This window comes from Liolophura sinensis, chromosome 6 (assembly GCF_032854445.1).
Source record: "Liolophura sinensis isolate JHLJ2023 chromosome 6, CUHK_Ljap_v2, whole genome shotgun sequence".
Classification (NCBI taxonomy): domain Eukaryota; kingdom Metazoa; phylum Mollusca; class Polyplacophora; order Chitonida; family Chitonidae; genus Liolophura; species Liolophura sinensis.
In genome coordinates, this window is record NC_088300.1 from 22,998,803 (window position 1) to 23,011,158 (window position 12,356).

Genomic DNA, 12,356 nt, shown 5'->3' on the forward strand with positions numbered 1-12,356 from the left:
TTCCAAACACATATTTGATTATACCCAGAAGGCCTTTCCTTTCTAATACAGGGATTTAGACCTCAGTGACGCATGTATAAGTTCTTTCCCATTGTGCATGTGAGTTTTTATCACAATTTATATAATACATGTATGGATTTCTGCTAGGAAAATTCGTGATCAGCAGTCATTTTCCGATTCACTCAATCCTATCTTTATGGTATGTAATAACTGATAGTTATGAGTAAAAATCAAAACTATCCTTAAAATGACAAAGAGGGACTGGGGTTGGCGCACTAGCTCAGAAGTGTCACCAGGTGTATGTTTCGCTTGGATGTGTTTTTTTTTCAGACCTTCATGCCTTCCGGGAGCATTCACTGTACGCTCTTATCATGGATAATGTTAGAAGGCCTGTATTTATTTATTTATTTATTTATTTGATTGGTGTTTTACGCTGTACTCAAGAATATTTCACTTATACGACGGCGGCCAGCATTATGGTGGAAGGAAACCGGGCAGAGCCCGGGGGGAACCCATGACCATCCGCAGGTTGCTGACAGACCTTCCCACTTACGGCCGGAGAGGAAGCCAGCATGAGCTGGACTTCACAGCGACCGCATTGGTGAGAGGCTCCTGGGTCATTACGTTGCGCTAGTGCGCTAACCGACTGAGCCACGGAGGCCCCTTAGAAGGCCTGTGATCAGTCAGGATAATAGCCTAGTACTGCTTCAGCAATGCATAGAGCTTAAAAGCTACAGTTTCACACCACGGTCATTGGTTATACAGATATGATTTCCAGCTCTCAAATTGAAACCAGCAAAAATAGCCCTCTTGCATGAGGCTAGAATTTAAGAAGACATGAATCTGTCACACTGATTGTAAATATAGACATTTTGATTAACTGATATACAATATAAGAAGCTGTTTTGTAATCAGTAAGTCATTCCAGCTTTATAGTAACTACAGTAAAGTGGAACAACCATTTCCCTGTATCGATTTTGTGGCGGAAATTCAACCAAACTGAAATCTTTTCCTTTTTGACATCAGTCCAGTTGAAGGCTTTTCATTTTTTTTCCCTGTTGATACTCACAGCAAATATTATTGCATGTTTACTTCAGCTATAAGGTAGAAATATTTATGTGTATGAATATAGGGGATAAATTAGAGACATTCAAACATGACATTCCATGTTGAATGCATGGGTGATATTAAGAGTTGACTGATATAAAGCAGTGACACCAGTATCAGACATGCCCAATACTGACAAGTTTAATATACACATAACCTTTACCACACATTTACAATGCACCTTTGCTAAACGTGTCCAATGTTGATAAGTTACACCTTTGCCAAACCTGTCCAATGCTGACAAGTTACACCTGGCTAAACCTGTCCAATGCTGACAAGTGACACCTTTGCTAAACCTGTCTAATGCTGACGAGTTACACCTTTGCTAAGCCTGTCCAATGCTGACGGGTTACACCTTTGCTAAACTTGTCCAATGCTGACAAGTTACACCTTTGCCAAACCTGTCCAATGTTGATAAGTTACACCTTTGCTAAACCTGTCCAATGCTGACGAGTTACACCTTTGCTAAACCTGTCCAATGCTGACGAGTTACACCTTTGCTAAACTTGTCCAATGCTGACGGGTTACACCTTTGCCAAACCTTTCCAATGTTGATAAGTTACACCTTTGCTAAACCTGTCCAATGCTGACAAGTTACACCTTTGCTAAACCTGTCCAATGCTAACGGGTTACACCTTTGCTAAACCTGTCCAATGCTGACAAGTGACACGTTGTACCCGACATGTACAGTACTGACAAGTGACACCTTGTGCCCAACATGTACAGTACTGACAAGTGACACCTTGTGCCCGACATGCTCAGTACTGACAAGGGACACCTTGTGCCCGACATGTACAGTACTGACAAGTAACACCTTGTACCCAACATGCTCAGTACTGACAAGTGACACCTTGTGCCCGACATGTACAGTACTGACAAGTGACACCTTGTGCCCGACATGCTCAGTACTGACAAGGGACACCTTGTGCCCGACATGTACAGTACTGACAAGTGACACCTTGTGCCCGACATGCTCAGTACTGACAAGTGACACCTTGTGCCCGACATGCTCAGTACTGACAAATGACACCTTGTGCCCGACATGCTCAGTACTGACAAGTGACACCTTGTGCCCGACATGCTCAGTACTGACAAGTGACACCTTTACCAGATATGTCTAATACTGACCATGTACACCAAATATCCAGTGGTGACATGATACACCATTAGGTGAAATGTCTATTACTGACAAGTTACAACTCTGCCAGATATATCCAATACTGGCAACTGTACCTGTAAACTAATATGTTCACCAGGCAATATTCACCACTTTACCCAGTGTGTTCAGTACAGAAAATTTAATGGCTTCACCTTGCTGAGAACTGCAGTGTGCTGACTAAGACTTAAACAGTACCTGTAGACTTTGTTGCAAAATTGGGGCTGAGGTGGTTTAATGGCATGACAGCTCAGCGCAATCACCCAATATGGTTGCTTTGAGATTAAGTCCAGCTCAAACTGGCTTCCTCTCTGGTCGTGTGTGGTAGGTCTGTCAGCAACCTGTGGAAGGTCACGAGTTTCCCCCTGGTTCTGCTTGGTTTCTTCCCACCATAATGCTGGCTGATGTCACATTAGTGAAATATTCTTGAGTACGGCATAATTAAACACCAATTAAGTAAATAAATAAATTGTTGCTAAATGACACCAAGTATTACGGCATCAGCTAAGTACTGGTTGGCACAGTGTCTGTACTCAGACTGAGGGATGTTGATTATGCCAGATGTCTTCGGTATGGTCTTTCAGAAAGACAGCACATTGCTACATTGTGACATGCAGGTCTGGTACAGTGTGACACCATTGTAGCATAACTGGAGTGTCATCATTTTACTTTAAACTGTATGAAAATACATGTATTATATACCTCTGATTGCAACGTGTTTCAGGTACGGAGAAGAATAAAGCTGGAGGGAGCCGAGCTGGAAGAGTATTTGAAGAAAAAACAAGAGAAGGAGGCTGAAGAGGCTAGACTGAAGTCAGAATTGGCTAAAAAGTAATCACACTCTTGATGTGTTTATCACATTATATGAAAGTGCATATGGATGTGTTGTTGAAAGTTGTGTGTGGGTGTTGTAATGAGCAGGTAAATTACTGACCTTGCTGGATACCTGTGGACTTGTTTGGGATTATTTGCATAGGGAAGATGTTTGACAAGCTCTGTTTTGTAGCCAACAAGGTTTTAGAGTCTAATGTGGTCAAAAAGTACATGTAACACTATAAATTATACCTAATTATTTGAGGTGTAGAACATTGTAATCAGTGCTTTAAAAACAACATCATGGACCACTGCCCTTTGACCTTTGAAGAAATTGACCTTGTAATAAATGTAGTCATTTACCATTCGGCAGCAATTTGAAACGTTTTTGTGTAGGCACTTCAGGATGGGATTGGATCGTAAATTGTTACCCTGAAATCATTCCAAGAGCTTGAAGAACTTGTGGAAGCTGTAGCTTCGGAACTATTAAATATAATTACTGCTGTGTTGTTATCTGCAGAGAGCTTGAAGGTTTTGAGTCCAGTGATGAGAGTGACAATGAGATGGATGTTGATGGAATGTTCCAGGGGTCCACAACCAAGGGCAAACATGATCTCATGTTAAAAGCAGAGGTGAGGGAGTGCATGACTCTAAAAAGAAAAAAGTTAGAAACAGTTTCCAATTTATTTCTTTGCAACATTTCGCTGTACAGTCTAACATCGCTGTCAAGATCTTAAGATAGTTGTATAGATGCAGAGTGGTAATTGTAGAAAAAACAATGATATAGTAAGATATCCAATCATTGCACGATGTACATGTTTGTGAGTATGTCAGTTAAGGTTTTGGTTGTATCTTGATATGGTTTACAACAATGTCACAATGTACATGGATGTGTCGCAAAGAAATTAATCAGAAATTGTTGTCAAAAAAGAAATGCTGTGATGTTTACCCTAAGTCCCCAACCTTTTTGCATGTGGAAGAAGAACTGTCAGCATAATTCGTGCACCTTTTTTAAATTTTGATTTAATTGATTCAGATCTACATTGATTGGATTGGTCATTTTCAGGACCTCACACATAGTATAATAATATCACGCTGCACACAAAAATGCCTTCAGAATATGTTTATATAAACATTTTGCAAGAATTACAGTGTGTGTTATTACTTGTCATGTGCCGTACTGTCAAGTCTGTCATTTAAGCTGATGATTATGTGCACAAAAGACTAGTGAGTATTTAAAGTATAAAGGGCCTATTCTACAACAACATTTGTGACTTGAGTCAAAGTTTAAAGCATTGTCACAATGTTCAGTTTTCGCTAATGGAAGTTGAAATCGACACATTTGTCTTAAGATAACATGGTGGTCAAAATTTCAATTTACAAGTCTAAAAAACAAGCTCTAAAATCATATTTCAAGTTTTGACTTAAGTCAATACTGGCTTTGTGGAATTGCCTCCAGGTACTCAGTCTGTTATGCAGTCAAATGAGCGAAAACTTCTCTTTTTAGGGCAAGTCCAGAACAGGCTTTTTCAAACAAGTGAAGAAATCGTACCCAATGTTTCCCTATCATGAAGAGAGGATTAAGTGGGATGAGTACGGGGAAATCATTAGGTAAGGCTGAGCTGCAGAGATAACATTTGTTCTCGGCTGCCTTCATTGATTCAGCTGTTTGAGAAACATGCCAAATTACTGCCAGGCCATTTAAAGTGAGCGCAGTAACAGAAGTGCATCTCTGCACCAAGCCCTGCAAGAAAGCAAGGGAGATAACTGGTTTTGTTGCTTTCGTGTTATAGAGTTATACCCCCTGTCCTTGAGAATAATAATAAAATTATTATGCAATGGATTTTGAACATTTGCCTGATTCTGTATTTTGTATAATTAATTAAAATCAAAGAAATCTTAAATATGTATCAGGGATTTAGGTGATTTTTTTTTTGGTTGCTCTCCTTTCCTATTGATTCCATTCTTGTTCAACGCTAGGCCTGAGGATTACATGATAGCAGAGACCACTCCAGCAGACGATGAGAAGGCAATGGTAATTATGACATCACAGTCATATGATACGACAGTAAACATCTACCACATATCTTGAGTAATCATTATGGCCATATGTAAATACATTTTATTCATATGTAAATATACAAAGCACAGGTTAAATTAACTTGTCTGGGTGTATATTTAGACTTCAGTTACCCACACATGAAGCATTTATGTCACGTTAGCAAGTTTAAAATGTGGCTATTTAAATGAATGGATCTCTCAAACTGTTGAAGCATTTATGTGACACTGAAAGCACTGTATAATATGCCAGAAAAAGAGGTGTCATTATCAGTGAGACAAGAGGCATCTGGTCACACATAATATCTGAAGTAGAGTTGATTAAGTCAGTAGCTGACTTTATGGAAATATAACTTCTGTAAGCATGCATTCATGGCTGATTTCCCCGTATTCCTAAGACTGAATCCAGAAACAAAAATTTCACCTTTTTATGTTTCCAGGAAACTGGAGCCCCAGCTGATGAATCTCAACAAGGTATTAGAATTGAAACTTTTGTAGCTAGGATATAGAGAAACTAACTATTTAACATGTGCTTCTTTCAAAACTTATTCTTCATGCAGTCTTGTTAAAAATATTGATCCTAACATGTCACTGTATTTATGCTCTCATTATATCCCTTCCATATTAGAGCCCTGCTGACTCATATGGTTAAAACACTAATTCATGCTTGACCAGTTAGGTCGTGTGTTCCAATCCGGTTCTTGCCAGTGTCTCTGCAGCTTTAGGTTTTCTCAGGCATCTGATGCTTGGGGGTGGTTTATGCCGAACAATCTTGTTTGCTCCACCATAAACCAGACCCGTGTTGTATAAGTGAAAAATCCTTGAGTAGGGCATTAAACACCAACCAAAGAAATTAATATATAATATGGGAAAGCACCTGATTTAAGGCAAAATTTTGGCAGATGTATATGCATGTATTTTCACAGTAATGAAAGTACATGTAATGTGTAATTTGTTAACATGAAGCTTTGCGTTCTTTAATATCGTACCTGAACTGGTTTGGACATTTTCGCATATACTCAGCATTTCTCTCACTTCAGATGTGACGGAAGTCCCCACCAAGTGTGTCTCAGCCACGGTCACTTTGGATATTAACGCTAATGTACAGTTCATAGACTTTGAGGGTCGGTCAGACGGAGAGTCTATCAAGAAAATCCTTCAACAAGTCAAACCCAGGCAACTGGTAATGCCTTCATTTGATAACATGTAATCAGCATGCAACGAACTCACACTATTTACTTCAGGCAAATTTAACTGGGCTTTACCCACAGTTATTAGCGTTCACAATGGAATGGGAACTTGTTCAGGAATTTGTGTGAAAACTGTGTAATGTTTTGTTCATTCCTTCCCTTGTGGATATAATTATTTAATCGTTGGCAAATTGAAAACATATTATCCATGTATTACAATAGAACAGTGGTCAACTGACTCAGAACTTGAAAAGGTGTTTTATACTTAACCTCATTTTGTTCCAAGGAAGTTTAATAAGATAGCCCATAACATTGTGGCAGAAAGCCTAGAAGAGGAAAATGATGCCATTTGTGTCATGTTTCTCATACCAGGATGTTACAGTCTTTGTCAGTATTTGTAGTGTAAATTGGGAATCTGCCAGAATCTCTTTATCTTATGTATTTGGGCCTTTTGAATCAGGCATTTGATTAGCGGTTAATGTTTTGATGTTGATCACATGTACACGGTATTTCTGTTTTGGTCAGATTTTGATCCATGGAGATGAAGAATCAACTGACTCTCTGGCAGAGTTTTGCCGTTCTCAGGGTGTGGTCCAGGGGAAAGTCTTCACCCCCAAAGTGATGGAGGTAGTGGACGCCACCACAGAGAGTCACATCTACCAGGTGAAGCTTAAAGACTCCCTGGTCAGCGCCCTGGAGTTCTCTAAGGCACGTGACGCAGAACTGGCATGGGTGGATGGTCAGTTAGACTTCAGTCACGCCCGCACGGACACGACAGCCATGATGGATGGGGAGGAAGAGACAGAGAAGGATGGCCATGGTGAGGATAGGACTGAAAAGTGTGAGTCAGATAACATTCCCACGCCCTGGACTCACTTACACAAAATTTTGGAATATCAGTTTCTCATAATGTTATCGTCTGCAATAGAGGAAAAGTTATTTATGAGAAAATTCATTTGCAAAGTTTTAGGAAAGTGTCACATGTTGTGCAGTGCAATTTTGGGCAAAATATAGTCTACTTCACTATTTGATTACAGCAGTGCCAGCAACAGGGGAGGTTTCATCTGCAGATCTTGTCCCGTCTTTAGAAGCTTTACCCATTCATCTGGTATGTACCTTTTGTTGTCCTCTGACTTCCTTTTGACATGGAAATGTTTATAAATATATGTTGGATTTGATTGGTTGAGCGACTGCATAAATATTGACTCCATAGTGTTTGTAATTTAACCTCAAAGAGAGCTTGCTACAACCTATTGTGAAAAGCAATTTGATGCTTAAGTCTTGTGAACTCTGTATGTATCATTGGAGGTTGGAACATTGCTTTGTGTTAATTTGAAATACCCCTGTGTTAACATTATTATAAGAATGTGCAGTTTTGTCATGGTGGATGAATAGAGTCTACCAACAGGTATACGTAGTGAGCATTAAGAGTGGAAGATTGTATATCATGAAACTGTAAACATGAACATGGTGGAGTTGTCCTTTTCAAAAGAAAAGTTTAAAAAGTCTTACAATTTCACAAATAGATCATTTTGAAATGGAAATTTTGGTTGTAGTGGTTTTAGATAGTCTTTTACTCTTATCCTTTTTAGGAAAGGACAATGTATTTATTTATTTGATTGGTGTTTTACGCCATACTCAAGAATACTTCACTTATACGACAGCGGCCAGCATTATGGTGGGAAGAAACTGGGCAGAGCCCGGGGGAAACCCACGACCATCTGCAGGTTGCTGAGAGACCTTCCCACGTACAACCAGAGAGGAAGCCAGAATGAGCTGGACTTGAACTCACAGCGACCACAAAGGACAATTTAAATGCCAGCACAGTAGAGACAGTGGTGTGATTTTAATATATTGTTTAATTCGTTGTCGTACAATCTTGAGCATGTATATCATTACCTATTACCTGTACATTACCATTACCTATACATTACCATTACCTATTACCTGTACATTACCTATTACCTGTACATTACCATAACCTATACATTACCATTACCTATACATTACCTATTACCTGTACATTACCATTACCTATACATTACCATTACCTATACATTCAGCTTGGCATTTCAGTGAGGCAGCACAATAAATGCGTTCTGACAGAAATAAGTTTGAAACTTACATTAAAAACTTGATCAATTACTTTGGTTCTGTGGATGTTGTCTTCTTTGTGCATTGTGTGCTGTGTCATAATGCCATGTCTCTGTTGGGAATCCTTATCATGTTATGCAAAAAAAACAGAAATAGGAGTCTGTAAAGACCTATAGAACATGTATGTGTTGTTCTCTATCAAAAAGATACAAGTTGTTTAAGTCTTCCTTGCCTGTTTTCAGATACCTGGTCACACATCTGCTTTTATTAACGAGCCAAAGCTGTCCGATTTCAAGACAGTGCTGTTACGAGAGGGGATTCAGGCAGAATTTGTGGCCGGAGTGCTGATCTGTAACAACCAAGTGGCAGTTCGCAGAGTAGGTATTCTCTTAACAGCCTGACAGTAGAAAATATTTCATTGAAATTTTCATCAACTAATAGCTCTCCATTACGAACTGTAGTACATTTGTTATTTGTTAGTTCAAAAAAAAAAAAAAAAGTTAAATATAGTTTACTGTAAATCACATCATTGTACATGATATTTCATCCAGTTAATACAGTACAGTGATCATTTGGTGAAAACTGATAGGAGATTTACTATAGTCCACTATTATCGATTTGGTTGATCAGTTATAGTGTAACTACACACACTAAAATAATTAGATTTTTTTCATGTTGTATGTAATTTATGTGGCAGAAATTTTGTGTCAAATATCTTTTTTTGTTAAACTCATTTAGGAAGTACTAGTTTAATCAGCTCTGTTATTTTAAATGATTTCTTTTCACTGTATTTTTCAGAATGAAGCAGGCAGAATACAGTTGGAAGGATGTCTGTGTGATGATTATTACAAAGTGCGGGAACTTTTGTATGGTCAATATGCAATAGTATGATAAATAAGGTCATTATTTGATTTGACCTTGAAAGCTGGCACACAAATCTAATCATATCACTTCGTCATCGAGATTGCCAAAGTCAAAAGCAAAGTCTGTGTCTTCAGTACCTCTGATACATGTACATATTGTAAGGTTCTAGCACCATCATCAAAACACATGTTCAGCACTTCCATATTTTCAAAGTGTACCAAAGTTAGTCAACAAATTGTTGACAGGAGTTTGACAAGTTTAATGATCTGAATATGTGGTTCCATTTCCTCCCTTTCTAAAAATCAGAGTGGTTGTTAGAATGGTGTGAAGGGGTTTAGGTGTCGCGATCAGCAAATTGGTTCCATACCCACCAATTCCATGAATCAGAGTGGTTGTTAGAATGGTGTGAAGGGGTTCAGGTGTCGCGATCAGCAAATTGGTTCCATACCCACCAATTCCATGAATCAGAACGGTTGTTAGAATGGTGTGAAGGGGTTCAGGTGTCGCGATCATCAAATTGGTTCCATGCCCACCAATTCCATGAATCAGAATGGTTGTTAAAATGGTGTGAAGGGGTTCAGGTGTCGCGATCATCAAATTGGTTCCATACCCACCAATTCCATGAATCAGAGTGGTTGTTAGAATGGTGTGAAGGGGTTCAGGTGTCGCGATCATCAAATTGGTTCCATGCCCACCAATTCCATGAATCAGAGTGGTTGTTAGAATGGTGTGAAGGGGTTCAGGTGTCGCGATCAGCAAATTGGTTCCATGCCCACCAATTCCATGAATCAGAGTGGTTGTTAGAATGGTGTGAAGGGGTTCAGGTGTCGCGATCAGCAAATTGGTTCCATGCCCACCAATTCCATGAATCAGAGTGGTTGTTAGAATGGTGTGAAGGGGTTCAGGTGTCGCGATCAGCAAATTGGTTCCATGCCCACCAATTCCATGAATCAGAGTGGTTGTTAAAATGGTGTGAAGGGGTTCAGGTGTCGCGATCATCAAATTGGTTCCATGCCCACCAATTCCATGAATCAGAGTGGTTGTTAAAATGGTGTGAAGGGGTTCAGGTGTCGCGATCATCAAATTGGTTCCATACCCACCAATTCCATGAATCAGAACAGTTGTTAAAATGGTGTGAAGGGGTTCAGGTGTAGCGATCATCAAATTGGTTCCATACCCACCAATTCCATGAATCAGAGTGGTTGTTAGAATGGTGTGAAGGGGTTCAGGTGTAGCGATCATCAAATTGGTTCCATACCCACCAATTCCATGAATCAGAGTGGTTGTTAGAATGGTGTGAAGGGGTTCAGGTGTCGCGATCATCAAATTGGTTCCATGCCCACCAATTCCATGAATCAGAACGGTTGTTAGAATGGTGTGAAGGGGTTCAGGTGTCGCGATCATCAAATTGGTTCCATGCCCACCAATTCCATGAATCAGAGTGGTTGTTAGAATGGTGTGAAGGGGTTCAGGTGTAGCGATCATCAAATTGGTTCCATACCCACCAATTCCATGAATCAGAGTGGTTGTTAGAATGGTGTGAAGGGGTTCAGGTGTAGCGATCATCAAATTGGTTCCATACCCACCAATTCCATGAATCAGAGTGGTTGTTAGAATGGTGTGAAGGGGTTCAGGTGTCGCGATCATCAAATTGGTTCCATACCCACCAATTCTATGAATCAGAACGGTTGTTAGAATGGTGTAAAGGGGTTCAGGTGTCGCGATCATCAAATTGGTTCCATGCCCACCAATTCCATGAATCAGAGTGGTTGTTAGAATGGTGTGAAGGGGTTCAGGTGTAGCGATCATTAAATTGGTTCCATGCCCACCTTTTCTAAGAACCGAAGTGGTTGTCACAATGGTGTGAAGGGGTTCAGGTGTCGCGATCATCAAATTGGTTCCATGCTCACCAGTTCCATCAATCGGAGAGGTTGTTAGAATGGTGTGAAGGGGTTCAGGTGTAGCGATCATCAAATTGGTTCCATGCCCACCTTTTCTAAGAATTGAAGTGGTTGTTAAAATGGTGTGAAGGGGTTCAGGTGTCATAATCATCAAATTGGTTCCATGCCCACCAATTCCATGAACCAGGGTGGTTTTTATGTTTAAAAAAAGTGTACTCCAAAGTCTCTTCACTTTCTTGCTCTTTATATTTCTGTGAAGAAAAGATTTCTTTCAGTATTTCACATTTCTTTCCATATTTCACATTTCTTTCCAATTTAGAGTTTGATATCTCAGTTGAACTTTTTGGTACAAATACAACTGAAAACAATCAGTGGTAAAGAATATTTTAGTAGTACTATTTGTAAGAATTTTTAGAGAAAATTCCCTTTCAAATATTATACTTTGTGTTTATATACATTTGATATTATTCTGGAAGAAGGTTTAACTGGCATTTCAACCACCTGGTTTTAAAGTTTAGAATGACTGATATAGTATAATTATGCTGTGGATCATGACAAATCATTTTCAAAAATACTGGATTCTTCAGTTAATGAAGGGCACAGATTTGCTTGTTCTGCATGGTTTACGGCTGCTCAAGTGAAACTGTGTAATCGTACCATTTGAATCATTTGTTATTGTCTCCTTCATTATTGTTACATGAACAGTGTAAATAAACATTGTAGTAGGAAATACATGTATACATTTATGTTTTTTGGTTGCCTTATTTTCATCAAATTTGCCTTATTATGTGGGGATTTTCATGAAGTATACTGGATACCACTTTATCTTCCACCAATATAACAATATAAGTTGCCAAAGGTCGGTGGTTTTCTCTAGGCATAAAGCTTACTGCAATCCTATAAGTGAACAGATATAAAGTAATATAAAATTTAAGCATGTATTACATTAAACAACAATTAAATAAATTTAAAAGCAGTCTCTATTAAATTTAAACCCTACCATGATTACAAGTGATTTTATCAGTTGTAATCACCACCCGGTTTCATTCCACCATAATGCTTATTGCTGTGACATAAGCGAAATACATGTATTCTTAAGTATGGTGTAGAACATCAGTCAAATAAATAAATAAATCTGTAACACTATTTAGCATGTTAGAATATATTGGGGTA

At 39.0% G+C, this 12,356-nt stretch overlaps 1 protein-coding gene across 1 annotated transcript in view; it reads left to right on the plus strand.

The window, feature by feature from the left end:
- The window catches only part of LOC135466454 (cleavage and polyadenylation specificity factor subunit 2-like), a 150,881-nt gene extending 138,952 nt beyond the window's left edge, over positions 1 to 11,929 (plus strand). Inside the window, 10 exon segments of the mRNA XM_064743928.1 lie at positions 2,988 to 3,094; positions 3,597 to 3,708; positions 4,584 to 4,687; positions 5,057 to 5,111; positions 5,575 to 5,608; positions 6,175 to 6,317; positions 6,850 to 7,165; positions 7,362 to 7,432; positions 8,661 to 8,795; positions 9,217 to 11,929. Coding sequence (XP_064599998.1) covers positions 2,988 to 3,094; positions 3,597 to 3,708; positions 4,584 to 4,687; positions 5,057 to 5,111; positions 5,575 to 5,608; positions 6,175 to 6,317; positions 6,850 to 7,165; positions 7,362 to 7,432; positions 8,661 to 8,795; positions 9,217 to 9,309 — 1,170 coding nt within the window. The 3' untranslated portion in view covers positions 9,310 to 11,929.
- Positions 11,930 to 12,356: the final 427 nt, after the last annotated feature.